The sequence below is a fragment of the Pan paniscus genome, chromosome X (genome assembly GCF_029289425.2).
Source record: "Pan paniscus chromosome X, NHGRI_mPanPan1-v2.0_pri, whole genome shotgun sequence".
Lineage (NCBI taxonomy): Eukaryota > Metazoa > Chordata > Mammalia > Primates > Hominidae > Pan > Pan paniscus.
This window is the reverse complement of record NC_073272.2, coordinates 136,082,599-136,104,396: the sequence shown is the minus strand read 5'-3', so window position 1 is coordinate 136,104,396 and position 21,798 is coordinate 136,082,599. Positions and strand designations below refer to the sequence as shown.

The following is a 21,798-nucleotide window of genomic DNA, read 5'->3' as shown; positions in this document are numbered from 1 at the left end:
AAAAATAGGCCTTCCTCACAAAACCTTTGGGGGCTCAAGCCTAGAGATTTAGGGTAGTGGATCTTTCTGTCTATCAAGAACAGGCCTGGTCATGGGATGCATGATGAGGAATAGGGACTCAGTGGGAACCAAAGAGTCAGAAGCCACATCTTACTTTGGTCTTATTTTAGTCTATTTCATAAGAATTCCTATTCCATTATGTTCTGCTTTGGTTCTGTAGGGGCAATGTCAAGATCTGAGGAAGAGAAAACAGCTGGAGTTACAGATACTGTCCGAACCTATTCAGGCATGGGAAGGAGAAGATATTAAAAACTTGGGAAATGTGATTTTTATGTCACAAGTAATGGTGCAGTATGGAGCATGTGAGGTAAGGTATTTCAAATCTCAACATTATTTCTTCCATCTTTCATATTTTTCTTCCTTTTTTTTTTTTTTTTGACGGAGTCTTGTTCTGTCACCCAGGCTGGAGTGCAGTGGTGCCATCTTGGCTCACTGCAACCTCTGCCTCCTGGGTTCAAGCAATCCTCCTGCCTGAGCCTCTTAAGTAGTTTTTCTTCCTTGTTCTTCCATCAAAGTCAAATGCTACAACATTCAAATCAGAAGCTGAGCACCTGTTCTTTGTTCAACATTCTGCTAGGTGCTGTGGGAGATAGGAGAAAAGAACAAGCAATGATCCCTGTTTTCAAAGAACTCATTAAAAACAGACTAAAACACGAGTTGCAACTAGCTGACAAACCAAATAGTCAATGTTCGATTTTGCAATCTCAACAAGAGTCCATAGAAGTTCACAGGAGGGAGAGATCAAGAAGACCTTATGGAGACAGGACTTGAGGAGGGGGCACAAAAACAAAAGGGGAGGATTTCGCAAGGCAGAGGTCATTGTTATCTTAGGAGAGAACAGAAATGTGGCTTTGGTTTGCTGCAGCACAGTAAGGAAACCAGCCTGTAGGGAGCAAAAGAAGCAACTTGGCCCTAGTAAAAGATTGATTGAGTCAGGTAGAATTAGACTATGCAGAAGCTTGACATCAGGCAAGAGTAGTTCAGATGGATGCAACAGGCCATGGGAAATAATGAAAGAGTCCACAGTCATAGAACAACACTCCGAAAGGGATGTTTCACACTAATCTGCGACCCATATATGTCAAATGAACTGGAGGGAATGGACGAGAAGCAGAAAGGCCAGCTGGGATGGAAAGTGAGAAGGAGTCCCCTAAGACGGTGGTAACACTGGGAATGGAGCAGAAGGAGCAAATTGGAGGCATCTTTAGAAGGGAAAGTCAACAGGAAGTGGTGCCCCTGGGTTAGAGGAGATGAAGAATATAATTTTAGACCTGTGGATATCTGGGTGGAGATGTCCCATAGGCAGCTGTTAATGTAGTATGGAAATGTGAGTGAGAGGTCAGAGTTAGAGGCAGAGACTTAGATGTCCCTAACAGATGTACCTTCCTAGGAAGTAAATATCCAGAGAGAAGCCCGGGGGGTGGGGGGAGCTGAAGATGGATTATTTCTTTTAGGAAGGAGCCAGGGAAAGGGAGAAAGGTTGATTATGGCACCTGGTTTGATGTATCGGGTGTTAGAATTGTCTTCCTTCTCCCAAAACATCTTCCTACGCTCTCTGACACGTCTTTGGCAGAGATTCATTACTTTGGGTTAATAAGCAATCTCATTTAAAATGCAAATACCCCAGGGAAGGTTACTGCAGTGAGTCTAACTATTAGTCATTCACACCTTTGGGATAAACCCCTTGGGTGAAGGCAGGAGGAATCAGTGCCAGAAAAAATAAAAAGACAAAGAGGAAGGTAGAGAAGAACTGGGGGAGCATGGTGTCATGGAAATTCCACGAGGAGCATTTGAAAATGGCCAGTGTGCTGACTGCTGCTGAAGGTTCAGAGGGCAAGGAATGTGAAGACCAAGAGGAAGCCATTGGATTTTGCTAGAAGGCAGTTATTGATGACTTTCCAAGAGCAATGGGGGTGCAGTTAGGGATGGATCAATGCGGAGAAAATGAAGGCAGCAAGTAATTTGCCAATAAAATGTCAAGAAATGGGATATTATGCATAAAGGGCCACATGGGGGCAAGCCAAGGTCTGTTAGGATAGGAGGTGTACATATGTTAAAGAAAAAGAGGAAAAGCTAGTAAAAGAGAAGAGGATGCTGGGAGAAGAAGAGGTGTCTGTAGAGGAAAACTAAGTGAAACAAAGATGTGAGAGAATGTGGAGCACTTGTTAGAGTAGTTAGCCTGGAAGGGTTGCTCTTCTCAAATGGAAGGAAGGAGATGGAGACAGGCATAAGGATAATTGTAGCTAAGATGGCTGGGCATGGAAGGCAAATGTAATTTTTGCGTATACTAATTGCATATCTGTTGAAGGGGCTCACAGCAGCCCTCATGTTTCAAGGTTTCCTCAGTGCCATTAAAAAGTGTATGGGAGGCTGAGGTGGGTGGATCACCTGAAGTCGGGAGTTTGAGACCACCCTGACCAACATGGAGAAACCCCATCTCTACTAAAAATACAAAATTAGCCGGGAGTGGTGGCACATGCGTGTAATCCCAGCTACTTGGGAGGCTGAGGCAGGAGAATTGCTGGAACCCGGGAGGTGGAGGTTGTGGTGAGCCGAGATCGTGCCATTGCACTCCAACCTGGTCAAAAAGAGCGAAACTCCGTCTCAAGAAAAAAAAAGAAAGTGTATCTACTTTTATATTTTACATAAATCCAATAATTATCTTGTTCTTAATGACTAAAGCTAATTTTATGAATACGACTTTAACAAACATGTTAGAGCATACTAAATCTCTTATCACCTGAAAACCCCTTCATCTTGCCATTTTTTCAAAGTAAAATATATTTTCATTTTGTGAACCTGGAGACTTATTTTGTGCCCAGGTCTAGCACATCTCACTGGCTGCATAAACTGTGGTGACTTCTCAGGCTTTCATACATGGAAAGCAAGCATGGTTATTTGTATTTAATTGTTATATATAAGAAGAAGAGAGATAAACTGTGGGTTTATGTCCATGTCAAAGTAAAATTCAACTAGTTTTGTGTTTTCAAGTTGGGTATCTTTTTAAAAAAAATTACCGTTAATGTTTCAGTTGTTTATATAAGGTCTATGTTATAAGGCAGTGATTCCAGAAATTCTCAACAGATAAAGTGTCCAATTCTGTTCTTCATGTATTATTTTCATTCCCTCTCAGGAAAAAGAGGAGCGGTACCTTATGTTATTTTCAAATGTCCTGATAATGTTATCTGCAAGTCCTCGGATGAGTGGCTTTATCTATCAGGTTAGTAAATTTCATATAAAACACATAGCAGACCCCCTAATGAAAACAGGTTTCCATCCAGATGCAATATCTCCACTATGGTATTAAAAGCTCAAGCCAGGAGAACCAGAATGTTCTGACCCTTCATTGTAATTAAAGAGCTTGTAAGAGCAGATGTTCCTTAGATCAAAGACCTTTGTATTAGTATAATGAGTTTATCTTGAATATATCCACCGCTTTAGTTATGCACTAGGTTTTGCATGCATAAATGGAAACTAGATAAATTAGCAGCAGTATTGTACAGGCCCATGTCATTATTGCTGAGAAAACATAAAGCTGGGACCTGCTCCTATGTTTGTCTTATTATAGTCACAGCACATGATTCAGGCTTCTAAGAAGCGTGTTATTAAACTCCTTAGGAAATTAAATGTCCCTCAGTCAGCTCCCAAGATATAGAGTATTATAAGTTACTATTGCCTGTTCCATCTTGGCCTGGCAATTAATAATTTTCATAACATCTAAGCCTTCACTTTTTTTTACTGATTCTTATGAAAATGTGTTAGAAAAGTAAACTGCTTTGTAAATCCTGATCTTATAGTTTAGGGTGTGTTAGCCAAACACAATCCACATTTTCCCCTTGCTTTCTTAGTCTGATTAAAATTTAGAGCAGGGAAACATATTATCTATTGACAGACTGGAGAAATACGTCTAGCCATAATTTTGCCGTGCTGAGAGGGTCAGAAAATCTAAGTGAAATAAACAGAGACCTGTAACTGCAGAATTAATGAGAATGTTCTTTTTCTAATAGGGAAAAATACCAATAGCAGGAACGGTGGTGACTAGATTAGATGAAATTGAAGGGAATGACTGCACATTTGAAATCACTGGTAGGTAATTTTCTCTTTTTCATGTAACTACTTCCAATTCTTTTTGGAATGAAGGGGAATTTAATAAATAAATGCCATTATTTTCTGTTACATAGGCCACGAGCAAATTTTATGTGGGCATGGCAAAGTATATTCCATTTCCTGGGATAATTAGGGTACAGCAATAGCACAGAGAAGTCTCCTCTCATTCAAAAGCCATGGCTTTGCCATTAGTTTCAATCTTCTGTTGCATGAGAGCTACTTGTGAGAGCTAAGGAATAACGAAATGGGCTGATGTAAACGCAATTTTCTTCCCCTCTGTCATTTGTTCCCTGGTGGCAGAGGAGCCAAAGATATGGACTTTTATCAGCAATTTTATCATCAGCCCATGAGTTAGTAAGATTTGGTTGTATTTCTAAAAAGTTCTGAAAAGCCATCAAATTTTCTTCACAAATTGAGCATAATGCCAGGCTTCAGTAATGCTCCCTGACATTTTAGCTTATGATCCCTTTTGCCAGGTCTGTGTCATTTATATGTAGTGGCCTGACTGTTGGTGCTGATATGGCACAGTGGCTAAGACTGGGATCGTGGCCTTACCCTCTTCTTTCCCAAGAAGGAGCTTAAGGTTTGGTGTTTGCCAAAAGGTTGTAAATAGTCTTAGTTGGATCTTGTTCCAACTTTGATACCAGGGGAACCAGGACAATATTCCCACTTTAGACTTAACTAGATGGACTATGTGCTTATGTTTTTGGATTGCAAGTTTGTTTATGGTGAAGTTTTACACTACTTTTAAGCTTCTGTAAGCAGTAAAAATCAAGGACAGTTTTCTAAATCAGACATGAATATTTATTTACTTTATAATCACAGGTTATCTGTTTCTGATATAGAAATTTCAGCAGGGTTATCCCATAGGTATGAAAACCCCTGAAAATACACACCCAAGTCCTAATTGCATGAAGTGTATTTATGAATGGGACAAGCTCAAGTTTTTCCTTGCCTTTTGTTTTCAAACTGATCATAATTGGGGGATGTAGGTAACACAGTGGAGAGAATTGTGGTCCATTGTAACAACAACCAGGACTTCCAGGAATGGTTGGAGCAGCTGAACAGACTGATCAGAGGACCTGCCTCTTGCAGTTCATTATCCAAAACCTCATCGTCATCATGTAGTGCTCATTCCGTAAGTAGTCCATGTGTTCTGTCCAGAGATTATTGAGTCTTTCGTCAACTCCTGCCTGCTGGAGACTTACAAGAAGCAGCGAGCACACCCTTAGTCTTTTGGGCAGCCTATATTTGTAGATTTTGAAGTACAGTTAAACCTCACTCATTCTGATTTCTCATTATGAGGCCCATCCAAATTAATGAAAAGGTTTACTTAGAGTGTGCAGTTCTGTTTGACAGTATTCAGATACCCCAACTAACTGCTAGCAAAGTATTTCTAACCAGAAGTCCTGCTAAAATATTTTAATGATAAGCAAGGCTTATTTCCATGAGCAATGGTTATTCTCCTACTAACAGTGGGCTAAGTTGAAACAAATAGTTTACCTCCCTAAGTACTTAAACATCTCCATGTCATCTCACTCATGCTCTCACATTTGCTCAGTAACCTTCTTCAAAGGTAAACTTTTAGCATTATCTCCTTCTGAGTTATCACAAATTTAGACATTGGAATTTGAATTGATGAGATTTTACTGTACTTGCTGAGTGAGATGGAAGATATGCTGTGTTGTTTGTTAACATACAAACCTATGATGCCAAAATTCCAGTTTTGAGGACTGTGTGTTGTGGTTGGAAGAATATGGACTTTGGCTTCAGATCTGGGTTCAAATCTTGGCTTTGCCAATTACTAGTTAGTTGCTTCACTTGACTGAGTCTATGTCTTAGGCTGTTCTCATGAAATAACCTATTTAAGCACCTACTAGAGTGCCAAACATATCACTGAACTCAAATGTTGACTGCTACTCCATTTTCCTTCCTTACAGAGGAAAGAAAATTAAATTAATTAAATTCCAGATGAGAAAGAGAGGACAGGATCATGGAATGTTGAGTCAATTTTGTGCTGTTTCTTAGAGACCCGATAATCTGGACTGGAAAGAGCCAGTTCTCAAACTAGAGACTTTTGTTTTTCCATCTATCCCTTTCTATGGCTGTCTTTGCTAATCCAATGAAGCTATTGTTGTTCTCTCACTGTGTGGCACAAGGTCGGGTTCAGATGGCAGATTGCCAGCATCTCATCAGACATTTTCCCAGTCTTTTAGCTCTACCGGACAGCCCCGAGGACCCTTGGAGCCTCCTCAAATTATAAAACCGTGGAGTTTAAGTTGTCTACGACCTGCACCTCCACTTAGACCATCAGCAGCACTAGGTTATAAAGAGGTAATTTTGCTACCTATGGTATAAAATGCTTCTGACAAGTTAATTTCGTAGCTTATTACAAATAGTTCTGTGGGAATGTGCTAGAATTTAAGATAGATGGTATTATGTGAGTCAGTCTTGAATTGCCAGACTCAGTGATTTGTTTGATTTCTTAATTTTCCATTTCCCATTGTCCATCTGCAAATATGTACTGAATATCTACAGGATCTATGTGCACTGCCTGAGTGTTCCCAGTCTCCTCCTGAAGTGCCTCTGGTTTACCTTAATGATTATTATGATAATCCTTTAGATTTGTTAATAATGTACACAAATCTCAAACAAGAGCCACTTCATTGTAGTTGAGTTGCCAATGAAGCAGACCTAATTCAGCATTTGGGATCATTTTGATCAATTTGAACCAAATTAGTAAAGTGCTATGGGACCAAACTATGAGTCCAAACTATAAAAGTGATATTTGCTGCAATTGGAATGAGAAAAGAATTTGATGAAAGCAGTGTCTTTTAAAAAGAGGCTTCTCAGAGACAACCTTAAAGGCCATTTGATATTTGGGTAGTGTGGGGATTTAAAGGTTTTGTGTATTTTTTTTCTCTCTCAAAGTTGCAGTCAGGAAGTGTCACTCACTAGCTTCTGTAACTGTGTGGAGTATTACTTTTCCATCCAAACAGTGGCTTTATCCCTAACCTGTCTCAAATCATTTCAGATTTCAGAAATGATGCTCATTTATTAGTAACTGTTCTTTAAATTGGTCTTGTTGAGTGAAGATTAAGTTTGTGACAGTTATGAGATGAGTCTTAGAATTATGGGGCAAAGGTGGCTTATATTTCTATATCAAACATGTGTTTTGATGAGTGATGCAGACTTAGCTCAATTTTGAGTGTTTTGATTGAAACCACCATGCTTTTGTTTCGATTAATTGTTGCTACCAACTCTAAGTGCAATAAAAATAGGACAATATTTGGACACTGGAGGATTTTTTGATCCTTTCAACTTGACATGATAGGACAAACAACCCTCGAACTGAATCTTTGTTATATAACTCTATTTAGAATTTGGTCAGGAAGCAGTCCCACAGATTTGCTTTGGAAATTTACCTGCAATTCTTGCAATCATCCAATTTTCTTCTTTGATTATGTAAACCAGGAGTGCCACTTGATAGTTACCTAGGCCCCCTTTTTAATGATGGATATTTTGTAATTATCAGTTACTAAGTTCAAATTAAGGGTGAGCTTTGAAGAGTAAAGTTGACTTAATCCTTCACAAAACTAATCTATTAAAACTAAGGCATGATCACTTCGTTTCTGCTGGGGGAAGAGAGTTATTAATATATTCCTACTAGATAGTATGTATTTCAGTTGTTTTCAGCATTTGTTATTCTGCACAGAACTGTATTCCTCGGGCTTTTGCATGATAATATTGCATCTGAAACTAATGTGGGAAATGTGATTATATTCCCTCTGTGTAATTTATGATAACACTAACATTTCAAATGTTGTTTTAGAATTATTGATAAGTGGATTTGGTCATTATAACCATCGACCTCTCACGCTCATCTTCTCTTTCTTTACATATTCATTTTAGAGGATGTCTTATATCTTAAAGGTAAGGGTAGTACAATATCTTTGGCTTACAGTGACATCATAATGCTGTACTGTAACCTTTGATGAATGAAGCTTTCCCTTATGCTTGTTTTGTCCCTTGTTATAATTGGTGGCTAAAATATGAAGATGCAATTTTGACATGTAAGTACTTTGTTCAAAAAGCAGGCTTGTGTGAAATACATATAAAAATGTCATAATGCCCTAAAATGCCCATTTTCCTGTGTTTTTTTTTTAAATTCTGTTTTTTCCTGTTATTTTTGTCATGTGAGAGTTTTTCATATCTGTCTTGTTTTCAAGTGTAAGTACTGTGGCTAAGTGAAATAAATTAAATGATTTGTTTCCTATATTTTTAAGGTACTATTAACAATTAATATCCATGCTCCATGTATACACATTTCTTGGAAAATTGGGATTAGGTGATCATGAGAGTTTTTTCCTAAGTCTAAGGTCGTAATCTGTTTACAGATTATTGGATTAATGATTAAGGATATTGACAATGAGTATTTTTTTGACCTGCTGGTTACTCATATGGCAAAAACAAATTCAATACATTTATTTTGTCTACTAGTTAAATACATGGCTTTATATATGGATAGTTAAGTTTGGCTGTGGGTGTGTTACTTCCAACCCAAAATTATTTTTTAGGAAATCCTTCATTTGGTTCTTCTCTTTGACTGCGGAAAAATGGCTTAGTCTCTCTGCCTTAATTTTTCTGTCTCACAAATGGAAATTATATTCTTATTTGTGGGACTGTTTCTAAGGCAGAATTATTTAAATAGCTTTGAAGCTCTTTGAAAAGTGATCATTACTACATTAGTGGTTACAGTGGTTATTTAGTTCCCCTAAAACTGTATCAGTGGGGAACATAAACCAAATTAGGAATACTGTTACGTTTTTAGGGTTGACATCCCTTACTTTCTCTGCAGATGGTTCCCTAAAGCCATTTGGCCTCCTGGAGAATCTGCCACATCCTCAGTAGGCACACTCCACTCTTAGTCCCACCTCTGTGCAAATTGAGAGGATAATGTCATTGCCTCTGTTTTATTTAACCTTTTAGAGTTTATTGGAACCATTTTAATTGTGCATAGAATTAAACATTGATGTACTCCTAACTGAGACTGTCAAAATAAGAGAGAGGAATTCTACTTAGTTTCATTCGTGCTTTTACTTTTGTTTTTGAGGGAGAATTTTAATTCATTAAGAAACCTCTGTCCTCACAGGAGTCTAGTAAAAGCCCTAAAACGATGAAGAAATTTCTTCATAAAAGGAAGACTGAGAGAAAACCATCGGAGGAGGAATATGTGATTAGGAAAAGTATGTGTTTTGTACTTTCTGAAAGTTGTTTATGGATAAATTAACATGAGAATCTTCTTTTATGTGAGGATTTATTTGAAAGCAGATGATTGGAGCAATTTTTTCTTGACATCGTCTTTTACATATAAAGAAGAATGCATGGAAAGCTTTGGTCACTTCTTAAACATTTGAATAAGCTTCTTACGGCTGCACTTCATGTCATCTTAGGCAGATGTCATCTGTATCATTTTTGTGTTGAGTATTTTGCCTCACCTGGTTTAGAACCTCTAAAGGGACCCATTTCCTATGGATACATTTTTTCCCTCTTAGTTTCTGATACTTGAGATATTTTTCTGCAGGGAGATAGACTAAATAGACCCGAAGGCTGAAGTCCTTCCAGAAGTCCCATGCTCAGTGATGCTCTCAGTTACTCAGGGAATCAGCCTGCCCACATCTAGAAACATGGTTTCATTTGGAGACAGACTGCAAAGTCAGTCAGCCAGTCGATATGGACATATTTGGCTATAAGGCTGTGAACAAGGTACTTTGGGACACAAGGTACTTTGGGACACATGTGAAGGAGTAAGTGATGTCTCACAAAGAGGTGACAGAATTGTGTGTATCAGCTGGGAATATAGTTTGGATAAATATTTGCTCCACTTCAGCTTTGGCATGCCCCACCCCCCACCCCACACCTGGTTATGCACACTGGCGTGTTCACAGGGTGCTGCCTGCCATCCAGCCATTGCAAGAATGAGTTTGGAGTAGAGGAGAAGGGAGAAGGGAAAATGAGTGACTATGCTGACTGGTTAGAAAATTGGGTGGGGTTGGCCGGGCGCGGTGGCTCATGCCTGTAATCCCAGCACTTTGGGAGGCTGAGGCGGGCGGATCACAAGGTCAGGAGATCGAGACCATCCTGGCTAACATGGTGAAACCTCGTCTCTACTAAAAAAAATACAAAAAAAATTAGCCGGGCGTGGTGGCGGGTGCCTGTAGTCCCAACAACTCGGGAGGCTGAGGCAGGAGAATGGCGTGAACCCGGGAGGTGGAGCTTGCAGTGAGCCGAGATCGCGCCACTGCACTCCAGCCTGGGCAAGAGTGTAAGACTCCGTCTCAAAAAACAAAAAAAAAGAAAACAAAAGAAAATTGTGTGGGGTTAATGAGGGAAAGCTTCCTAAAGGTGAGCCTTGAAATTTAAAGGAGAGGAAGGCTGGGGTATATTGATGGGAGCTAAGCTAGCAACAAGCTCAGTGCTGTGATTTTGGCCTCACTGAGACCACTGACAAAACACCGCCCCCCCACCCCGGTCCCAATGTAGAGCTCTGGGCTTCAGGAGTAGGCCCTCCACTAAGCTGAGCTCACTGAGGCTGACTCCAAAGCTCCATGAGGATGCTGTCACTCTTCTCCATCACCAGCGTTGGACAGCTCTTTCTCCTGCCTTTCACAAACTCTACTGGTCAGAGAAGCCAGTCCCAGGCAGTGGAGTGTGCTGCATCATTTTGAGGGTCCAAAAGCATATATCTGTGAAAAGTCATGATGAATTAAATTTCATAGGTACAGCGGCTCTGGAAGAGGATGCTCAAATCCTTAAAGTGATCGAAGCCTACTGCACCAGCGCAAATTTTCAACAAGGCCATGGCTCAAGTAGGTTCCCCCAAACTACTTTCTCTAGTGAGTGACGTTTCTTCCTTACTGTTTAGTGTCTTTTAGAAAAAGAGAAAAGCAACCCGGATGGGTTGCAGGGTGTGGAAAGCAGGTGACTTGGTGCAGAGGAGTGGTGCAGGACTGCATCTTTCAGATAAGGTCGTTTTAGCTACCAAGCGGTTTGTTTACCCACTGTTGTTTTTCACCCAGAAAGAGAGATGCAAGAGTAAAAGAGTTGGAGGTGATAGAAGTGAAAATTTTTTTTTAAAGTTGTTCTCCTTTGAAGTACACAGATACCTTCACCAACACTAGTTAGGAATTAAAGGGCCTAGAGAGTTCCTGTGTCTGTGAACTGATGCTAATCTCTTCTTATAGGCAGATTTGGAAAGGAAGTCAAAATACTATCTTTGATCAGCTGCATATTTAAACGAACAATGCTTCACCAAACTCAAGTTTCAAAGTTGCTCTGAAAATCTGGAAAGGTAGCTGCTTAGCAGAGGTTGTCCAAAATGTATAAAGTTGATCAGGGAGTTATTAGGTTAGGGTATTTCCCCAAACAACTTTCAGGTTACAAACTGAAAGCAAGATAATATTTTCTGATTCATCTTTATGCTTTTAAAAAGACAGGTCACTTCGATTATGTCTTTTGTCTCCCATTATTATAGACATTCAGAATACCTTTTGTGAGGTTTTTGCACTTGCATAAGAAATGAATACTCCATAGTACTCCATTTTGGACATCCAGTGACCAATCATTTGAATGTGGGAGGGGATTTCTTAGGTGCCTTGACATATTCTTTGAAAGTAATGCATCTCTAAGGCTGACATAAAAGAAGCATTCTACTGGGCATGATGGCTCACGCCTGTAATCCAGCACTTTGGGAGGCCAAAGCAGGCAGATCCCTTGAGGCCAGGAGTTCAAGACCAGCCTGGGCAATATGGGAAAACCCTGTCTCTACTAAAAACACAAAAGTTAGCCGGGTGTGATGGCGCACACCTGTAGTCCCAGCTACTTGGGAGGCTGAGGCAGGAGAATCTCTTGAACCCGGGAGGTGGAGGTTGCAGTGAGCCAAGATTGCACCACTGCACTCCAGCCTGGGTGACAGAGTGAGACACCATCAAAAATAAATAAATAAAAGAGAGCGAGAGAGGGGGGAGAGAGAGAGAGAGAGAAAGAGAGAGAGAGAGAGAAAGAAAGCATTCAATGATTCAATGTGAAAGTTGACGCATTTGGCCATGAAGAGAGGACTGTCACACTCTGCTTCACAGAGAAAACCTGGCTGTGGCTTTGGGCATGCATAGCTCTGATAACATGTTTCAAGGAGCCAGGAGAGGAAAGTGAGGGCAGCTTTAGTTTTGAGAACTAGAGAAGAGAGGGGGACAAAGAGATACCAGAAGCATCCCTTCTACAAAATCTGACCTCATCTCCTCCCGCACCACCTATTTTTATATTTGACAGAGTGGATGGGTCTGCAACTGGGAAGTGCAGCCAGATATTCTGGCTTAAAAAGACACGTCTTCACCCCGGCTCCCTACCCAACCTTTTACATGTGGAAGATGTCTGGCACTGTGCTTGTCACACAGCAGATCATTTAGCATCGTGGTGACCTCCTATCCTCTATCCCTCTCTAATCAGAAGCCCTGTTTCTCTAGAACTGACTGCCCTCGGCTCTTACTGCATTCAGCCAGTCATTCAGTCAGTTTGCTTTCCACTTATATTCGTCCCTTGGTATCTGCAGGGGATTGGCTCCAGGACCCCCAGAGATAACAAAATCTGACGATGCTCAAGTCCCTGATGTAAAATGGTGGAGCATTTGCTTATCAGCTCCATATATCTTCCCATATACTTTAAATCATCTCTAGATTGCTTATCATACCTCATAAATGTAAATGCTGTGTAAATAGTTGTTATACTGCATTGGGTTTTAAATTTGTATTGTTTTTTGTTTTTTCTGAACATTTTCAATGCACGGTTGGTTGAATCCACAGATGTGAAACATGCGGATATGGGGGGCCACCTGTATTAAGCACCTACAAAGTGCTAGGCCCTGGAGAAGGCAGAGACACATCTCACCTCAAGAAAGGGGAGGTGGTCAAGTGAAGGCAGTGAGTGTGCACACCTCTGAAGGAACTTGGCCTAGAAGAGAGGAAGCCAGTGGCTCAGGGAGACCCAAGATTAAGCACTTGAGCTCTGAGAGGGAGGATCCAGAGTGAGGGAGGTGCAGGAGAGCTGTTTGGTTGGGCCCCCATGCCTGTTCTGTCACCTCTTCTGTCCCAGAGCCTGGAGACATTCTGGGCAGAGGACACCTACATCTTTGCTGATGATGTGATAATCTCCAAACCTCACTCCACCCTTGATGAAAATGGTCTTAGGAGACATACCTACCTTACCCTATAAGACTGTAAAGAGAACAAATGGGGGTGATGATGCTTCTGAGGCCCTTTAAGCACACTGTGTTTCAGTGCAGTGCTACTGTCAACCTTTTACTACAATGACAAAACACCGTAGCATAGGATGTAGTGTGTCCTTCCTTGGAGATTTGCAGGGAAGAGTGATCACTGGTCAGCTCTTTGCTCTGGAGGAGGCAAAACAGGAAAGAATGGAGGTCTTGGTTGTGGACAGGTATTACAGGGGCTCTTTTGCATTATTTTTCTGAATACAAAACGCTTCCCACCTCGGGAAGATTGAATCAGTGTATTTGGCCATTTAGAATTTCTCATGTCAGGAAAATTTAGTCAGCAAATGATGGGTGACTGTCCTCTGGGTGTAATGTAGCAACATGCTATGAACAAAGACCCTTCTGTAACAATAGTGGAAAAGAACTAACACCCACTATTTCTACTCTTCACTAGTAACTCTCCCTCCTCCTCCCTCTTGCAACCCTTGTTTGTAGGTACTCGAAAAGATTCCATTCCACAAGTCCTACTCCCTGAGGAAGAGAAACTCATCATTGAAGAAACCAGAAGCAACGGCCAGACCATCATGGAAGAAAAGTGAGTAGAGCAGGCAAAACCTTGCCTAATTTCTCTTGGGGCTGGCAAGAAGGTCTGGTAGGACGGGGGGCTCCTGGAGAGTCTATGATGAGGGACAACTCCTCCTTACCTGGGAATGCGGCCTGCTTTGCTGTGCATGCATGTGGGAGACTTTAGAGGGCTGCCCACTAACAAATGGAAAGAGGAAGGAAAAGCAGCGGTGACAGAGCCCTCCAAGGCAGCTCCAGCTGGCAGCTGCCCCTGCAGCCAGCTCCCCATCCAGTAAGCTGCTTCTGAGCACATGGGAACATCAATGCCCTGGATGGGTTTAGGAAGTGGCTGGGAATTCCAGCCACAGAACCAATTTCCTTGCCCGGAGAGATGCCACTCACATGTTTTGAGTCAGAAGCTGTGCTTTCACATTTTTGACATCATTTAAAATCCTACAGCAATCCGGTTAGATAAACATTACTCTCACCACTTTCACAGATAAAGAAACTGAGGTACAGGAAGTTCAGGGAAATTATGTCTCTGACTTACCTTTACACAGTAGTGTGGGTGACCTAATGGGGGAAAATCAGGTTAAGTACCTTCTGGCTCATAAAATTAACACAAAGTAGCCAAATAATTCATTTGTCTAAACTTGAGTCATTTCTGAAGTCAGGCCTAAATTTGCATAGGACAGCATATTTCAAGGTGCTTGGCATTGTCAATGCATTTTACATCTGGTGTGTGAAGTGATACAGCAAAATGGTTAAGTACTTGGGCTCAAGCAAAAAACAGTGTGGTTCAACTCCCACTTCTGCTACTCATTAGCTGTGTGACCTGGGGCAAGTTGCTTCACCTCTCTGTGCCTCAGTTTCCTCATCTGTAAAATAAGGATGACGGTAATGCTTTCAGAGTTGTTGTGAGGTTAAGTGAAATAAGTATAAAGGCTAGCTCAATAAATAATGATAGTTAATTCTTATTATAATGATATTCATTTTTACAACTTTGTGAGGTTTTCAGAAAATGTGCTATTATCCCCATTTTACATGTAAAGAAACTAAGACCAAGAGAGGATGAGAAGGAAACTGGTTCCCAGAGAACAGAGGACTAGTAAGTGGCAGGATCAGAACCAAAACTTAGATCTCCAAAATCTTTGTCCAGGGAGAGACCCAGAGAGGAAAAGGCTGTTCTGCAACCCAGTAATTACCAAAAAATTACTTTTTTGGGTACTGTATGGTTGAGATATTCCAGAAAGAATGCCTCTGACTTTGTGTCATGTGCAGTCAGAGAACTGGGAAGGGCAATGTCATAGCACAAATACTGTAGACTAGGCAATCTTGTGATACCTCTCATTATATGATAGGTGATGTTCATTCCTGCCCCAAAGCTAGAGAAATCAAAACCTTATGACGGGAATTGAAAACGTCGAACTCCTAAAAACAGAGAGCAGAATGGTGGTTTCTAGGGACTGAGGGGGAAGGGGAAATGGGGAGATGTTGGTCAAAGGGTACCAAATCTCAGGTATGCAGGATGAATAAGTTCTGGAGAACTAATGTACAGCATGTTGACTACAGTTGGCCCTCTGCATGCGTGGGCTCTGCATCTGTGGATTCAACCAACCCCAGATCAAAAAGATATTCAGAAAAAAATGGATGGTTGCATCTGTATTGAACATGTACAGATTTTTTTCATACCTAGTAAAGTTTTTCTTTTTCCGGCTTTGTTGAGGGATAATTGACAAAGGTGTACAATGTGATGTCTTGATATATGTATGCACTGTTATACCATATTGTTTTTTCCTAAGAAATATGGTATAACAAATATTTACATAGCATTTACATTGTATTAGGTATGATAAGTAATCTAGATATGATTTAAAGTGTATGGGAAGATGTGCATTGGTTATATGCAAATACTATGCCATTTTATGTTAAGGACTTGAGCATCTGTGGATTTTGGTATCCATGGGGGTCCTTGAACCAATACCCCATGGATACCGAGGGAGGGAAGACTGCATAGTTTACAATGGAGTATACTTGAAGTTTGCTAAGAGTGTAGATTTCCACCACACACATACAAAAGGTAACTATGTGAGGAGATGGATATGTTAATTAGCTTGATTATGGTAACCACTTCACAATGTATACATATATCAAGACATCACATTGTACAGCTTTGTCAATTATCCCTCAACAAAGCTAGAAAAAGAAAAACTTAGTGACGGGCCCTAGTCTCTTGTGTTTTGTTCACCCAAGCTGGGAAGTGAGTAGAAAAGGAGGAGGGAAGTATAGAAAAGGTGTAATGACATTGCATTTAGCTAAGCATGTGTGGTGGTGGTTGTTCTTCCATCAAAGTCAAGAAGATGGAAACCATTTAGAGCAGTACCATTCCCAATCAGCTAGAAAGTCCACTGTTTTTCAGGATCTGTATTTTTATAAAGTGGCTTTTATTGTTAAGTATTTTAACAGTACCTCAGTGCAAGCCATTTGTCTCTGAATTTTATCTTTATTTTCTAGGAGCCTTGTTGATACTGTTTACGCCTTGAAGGATGAGGTCAAAGAACTGAAGCAGGTAATAAAATATAAAATCATTTTCTCGGGTAATAGAACCATTCTCTTTTTCTTGCCTCACGCTGCTCGTGCTTTCAGGGAAGGCCTAGGAGCAAGGTAGCAAGGGGGGATTTTTGTTTTCCTTGTGTCATCAAGGTAGGTTTTGTTGATTTTATCATGTAGCCTTGAATTTAAATTTCCGAGGCTTGCTTGTATTTCTATGTAGTAGTTCACAATAGAGTCCCAAAGTTAGTTACAACTTTCCTGTTCTCTGACATCCATAAACAGACTTTAAGAAAAGACTAGTCATTCATGAGTGTGTAAGTGTAAAGAGAACCATTCATCATGGTTTGTGGGCTTTTCTGCCGATGTGGCCCAGTGCTCCGTGATGCACACTGTGCCTTGTGTGTGAGGACTGACTGTATCTGGTGACAGAGTGAAGGATGGATGCGAGGAGAGAGAGACCAGGGACTAGAAGACCACTTAGGAGGTTCTTACAAAACTCAGGGTGAGACCTGTCAGAGTCCTGAACTGAGGCAGGGTAATGAGGCTGGGGAGGAGGAAACGAATGTAAAGGATGGCATACTGCAGAGTTTGAACCTATGGACGAGGATAATATGATTTTGAGATTAAGAAAGAGCCAGGGATTAAAGATGAAGCTTCTTCCCAGGGTGTCTAGTTGCATATGGTGGTGCCCCTTCATGGAGATCAGTAATCACAGGAGGAGGAGAAGTTTGGGGTGTTGAGAGAGATACTGAGTTCACTTTAGGACCTGATGGGTTTAAGGTGCTTGTGACATATCTAGGTGGAAATACCAAGCTGCTGCCAGGTAATCTCAGGTAAGTGAGAGGATCACTTAAGCCCGGGAGTTTGAGGCTGCAGTGAGCCATGATTACACTGCACTCCAGCCTGGCAATAGAGTGAGACCCCATCTCTTAAATAAAATAACAATAATAATAATAATAATAAGAAGAAGAAGAAGAAGAAGAAATACCAGGCTGACAGTTGAGATTGTGGACCCGATTCTCAGGAGACGAGGTCAGTACCAGAGATATTTGGGAGTCCCCTTAATAGACACTTGGGTTGAAACAGAAGTGACACTAAGTGAAAAGCAAGTTAAATTAGAAGAGGATCAGGGCAGGGAAGAAGAATCCAAAAGGTTTCCCAGAGATAGGCAGGAGAATCGACAGGCTGCTTTGTCATAGATGCTGAGGGAGGGAAGGTCGAGGAAAGAAAGAGAGTCAGTGATGAAAGCTGCCCCGAGGATGAGCAGGAGGAGCCCTTGGAAGGGCCCCCCTCTGTTTGATAATCAACAAATCTTTCCCCATCATAGGAAAATAAAAGAATGAAGCAATGCCTGGAAGAAGAATTGAAATCAAGAAGGGACCTAGAAAAGCTGGTGCGGAGGCTTTTGAAGCAAACAGATGAGTGTATTCGAGGCGAGTCCAGTAGCAAGACCTCAATTCTTCCATAACCATCACTGTGCCACTGGGTGGAGTGTGCCTTCAGAGCATCTTGAAATGTCCCGCTGAATGATTTGACTCAGTTTGCTCACTTCTTTGGCTTTTGTTTTGTGTTTGAGTCTCTCTCTCTCTCTCCCTCTCTCTTCTCTTTCTCTCCCTGCTGTGTGTGTGTGTGTGTGCGTGCACGTGCGCGCTTGGGCATTTGCTGTTGTTTGGTTATTGGTTGGTTGTTCATTTTTTTTTTCAACAGGTGAAAAAGCAGGAAGTGGTGGTAGAGATGGCCTCAGAGTCTTTTCCATTCAGTAAGAAAGAGAAAGGGAATGCAGGCCAGTTACTTAAAAGGTCTTCAGATTGCCTTCAGTTCACAGTGCCTCTGCAACAGCCATTGCCCTCAGGTCACATTCTTTGGGCTGGCTGCCCTTGCAAAGCAGCTGGCCAAGGCTTATTAAATGTGAACCCAACTTTTCCCCCAGTGCTTTCCTGTACCTGCAAGCCTCTTAGTACTTAATTTACCGAAGGCAAATCTTCCAGACTATGGCTTGAGTAGGATGAAAGACAAACACATCTGCCCAATGATCCAGCTGCCCTTCCTTAGACCATCACATGCCTCCCCTCAATCACAGGTTTTAAAATTACTGCCCTATGTTGTCTATAAGACCAAGAAAACTGTAGTACCCTTATTCCTTTTGTGTCATGTAAATTGTAACTCAGGGGGGCAGAAGCTCTGGTCACCCACACCAACACCAAATCCATCAGCAAATTCTACTGGACAATCCTCCCTTTTAGTAGCAGAGTTGACCGCCTTTTCCCATTGCATGATAGGTTTCTTTCCCTCATTCTGCCTAGTGTGTAAGTTTTCTATTTCCCCAGTGCTTTTAGCCAACCTTACCAAGTGGTGTGTAAACTAGTATGTATGTGCTTTGCTTACTTTTTAAAAAAATGTAGTTAGACTGTGAGGAGTTACTTTATGTATGCTGCATATTCAAACTGTGATGTTTTATCCTTCAAAACAATCTGCATTAAGAAGATATTGTGCCCTAGTAGACAGCTTTCATTCACTTTATTACTCTCTCATATATGCTGTGAGAAGTTGTAATATTAATTGGCCTCTTTGGGTGGGACTCTAAGCAGTATTTGCAGAAATATGCTTCTGGTCCAATTTGTACATCCAGAACAAAAGGGCCCCTCTAGTAGCTGTGTGCTGGATTATTCGGGACTGATTAACTCAAGTTGCTCATTGAATCACATCATCCATTTTATCCCAGAAACTAGAACTGTGAGAAACCAGGTTTAGAAGACAGTCACAGAACAGCACACATCCAAATTCAGCGCCATTGAAAGTTGGCCTAAGGCTCAGTGCCACTCACCCCTCCCTCCCCAAAAGACAAGAGAAATTTGGCCAGATGGGGAAGGTCACTGGAAATTGAGGCCAAAGGGCTGATCAGAATTGCCTTTATAATATATTTGATGGATGCCTATAAATGTGGGTTTTGCAAATGTTGTTTAAAAACCAAACTTGAAGCCAGGCATGGTGGCCCACACCTGTGGTCCCAGCTACTCAGGAGGCTGAGGTGGGAGGATCATTTGAGCCCAGGAGGTCAAGGCTGCAGTGAGCTGTGATGACACCACTGCACTCCAACCTAGGTAACAGAGAGACACCTCTGTCTCTGAAAAAACAAAACTTGAAGTTTGAAACCCCCAGCTTGCTGAGGAGCCCTTTTTATTTTTGGTACTGAGAGTCTCAAGGTCCCATAGCTACATGGTACAGGGCTGTTGTCTGCTTGCTGCACAGCAGAAATTACACCATCCACAGGAAATGGACTATTCTTGCAGTCCAACATCAGCCAACCACACACAGCCGTGTTTGGAAGCTGAAGAGTAAAGAAATTTCTAGGAATGGCTGTTGTTCTGTTTTTTAGCACAGCCATTTAGATATAACATCCTTCACTTAAAAATTAAAAACATCAGTACTACCACCACCAACAACAACATCAACACAGATCTTCACATCTGCCCATTCTGTGGTTAGTCAATGGCTTGCAATAAATGTGCAAACTGCATCTATAGGAAACATTTTTGTGATTACGGAATACTTTAGTTGATTGCTGAAAATATTGAAAGGTCTTCATTTTACAGTGATGAGTACATATGCATGTTTCGGGGACTTGGCCCTTCTGATGAGGGGCCCTTGGTACTCTGGATAACGAAGCTTGTGCAGAGTGGTAACCATGCTTACACACTAAACTATAATATAAAGGAAATGAAGCCATGTTAATCTGAGAGCAGTGTCGCCATAGTTGTGTTGTTTACAATACTCTATAAATGGGTTCCTGTTGCCCTGTAATTAAACTGCTGCCCGTAGAGGCCTTTCAGTTCCTTTTCTGTCCTGTCCCTTCTTAACACAAGCTCAAATTTTCTAACTTGTTTTTATTTTGAAGACTTTTAAAATGGACATTTTCAATACATAAAAATAAACAGTGCTTTATAAAAATAAGTCTTTTGCTTCTTTTTTTGCTAGTCGGTGTGCAGAAAGATTTCTTGTGCTGTGTCAGCTTCCTCTCCCATTTCCCTCATTAGCTAGTCTGCTCTCACCAAGCCCTCTAGCCAGTCTCAACCTTTTTCACTCAGGGCAGATGACATTTGCTCCCAACTTTACAGAGATAATACATGCCCTGAGACAGAACCTTCCTTAACTTCTCTACCTCTCTTCTTCTGGCCCAAACCTATAAATTATATCCCTGCTCACCATCTGCTTTTTGATATTAGAGAAAGATGTATTTTCCTGCTCAAGCTTATCCCTTGATATTTATTCCTGTCCTGATTCCTCTTTGAATTTGGCAGGATTTTGTCAATCAGTGATAATCCTATATTTTGACCACAGTTGGAATGCTGGTGTCAGCACTCAGGATGGAAATATTCGTTCCACTTAAAGATTGATGAGGTGGAAATTATCTGCTGCTCCACATGCATTCTTACCCCTTTTCTGTTTCTTTCCAAAAACATAAAGGCTGAAAAATCAATTTCCCAGACTCCCTTGCAGCTAGGATTCTGGATAAAATGTGGGTTCAGATACATGTTCACTTCTGCCAACAAAATTTGGAAGGCTTAAGTTGGGCAGAGGCTATCTTCTTGGGGTTTGGTGGCCAGCAGGTGATTCCAAAGATGTGTTTGTGGCTTCTGTACTCCACATTCCAGTGTGTCTATTCACAGCTTTGTGAGTGAGAGACTGTAGTGGTGGCAGCAGCCTCCTAACATGTGGATCACAACTGCAATGATATGACCTTGAAGCCATTAGTCCAGTGGCAGCCTCCTGACTTCCCCTGACTTCCACTTATGTAGCCCAATGGTTTTGTAGACAACTGATTATCTTTCTGCCTGAGATACCTTCAGTGGTTTATGATTCCTGCTCTGAGCCAATAGATAGAACATGGCATCTCATGTGTGCTAGGCACTGTACTAAGTGGTTTACACGATTAAGCTCATGTAAGCCTCACAACAACCTTATTAAGTATTTACTATTGTTATCTCCACTTAAAAATGAACAGAGGCACAGAGATGTTGAGTAACTTGCTAGTACATGGTGGAGCTGGAATTTGAAACCTTAGTCTGTCTTACTCTCGGACCCATGCTCTCTCTATCACGTATCCTCCTGCACACTTGGTACATGCTAAGGTTCCTACCTTAGCCATCCACCTTTGTGAAGTCACTATTAAGCTTATAATTGACAAATCCATCGGCTTTTCGATCCTCACCTTGACGTCTCTGCAGTATTTGACCCTTGCTTTCTTG

General features: G+C 41.2%; 1 protein-coding gene across 7 annotated transcripts in view; it reads left to right on the top strand.

Moving 5' to 3' along the window:
- The window catches only part of ARHGEF6 (Rac/Cdc42 guanine nucleotide exchange factor 6), a 116,203-nt gene extending 95,703 nt beyond the window's left edge, over positions 1 to 20,500 (top strand). For 3 of the 7 annotated variants that reach the window (XM_034949540.3, XM_034949543.3, XM_055106180.2), the window contains 12 exons: positions 221 to 367; positions 3,194 to 3,280; positions 4,068 to 4,146; positions 5,160 to 5,305; positions 6,364 to 6,501; positions 8,080 to 8,100; positions 9,320 to 9,413; positions 10,947 to 11,036; positions 13,931 to 14,030; positions 16,514 to 16,568; positions 17,880 to 17,985; positions 18,260 to 20,500. In XM_034949540.3, the coding sequence (XP_034805431.1) occupies positions 221 to 367; positions 3,194 to 3,280; positions 4,068 to 4,146; positions 5,160 to 5,305; positions 6,364 to 6,501; positions 8,080 to 8,100; positions 9,320 to 9,413; positions 10,947 to 11,036; positions 13,931 to 14,030; positions 16,514 to 16,568; positions 17,880 to 17,985; positions 18,260 to 18,315 (1,119 nt within the window). In that variant the 3' untranslated portion in view covers positions 18,316 to 20,500. Of the gene's footprint in view, positions 1 to 220; positions 368 to 3,193; positions 3,281 to 4,067; positions 4,147 to 5,159; positions 5,306 to 6,363; positions 6,502 to 8,079; positions 8,101 to 9,319; positions 9,414 to 10,946; positions 11,037 to 13,930; positions 14,031 to 16,513; positions 16,569 to 17,879 lie in introns of all 7 variants that reach the window. The other 4 variants (XM_034949541.3, XM_063601702.1, XM_003812320.7 and 1 more) reach the window with 3 other exon arrangements.
- The last annotated feature ends 1,298 nt before the right edge of the window (positions 20,501 to 21,798 follow it).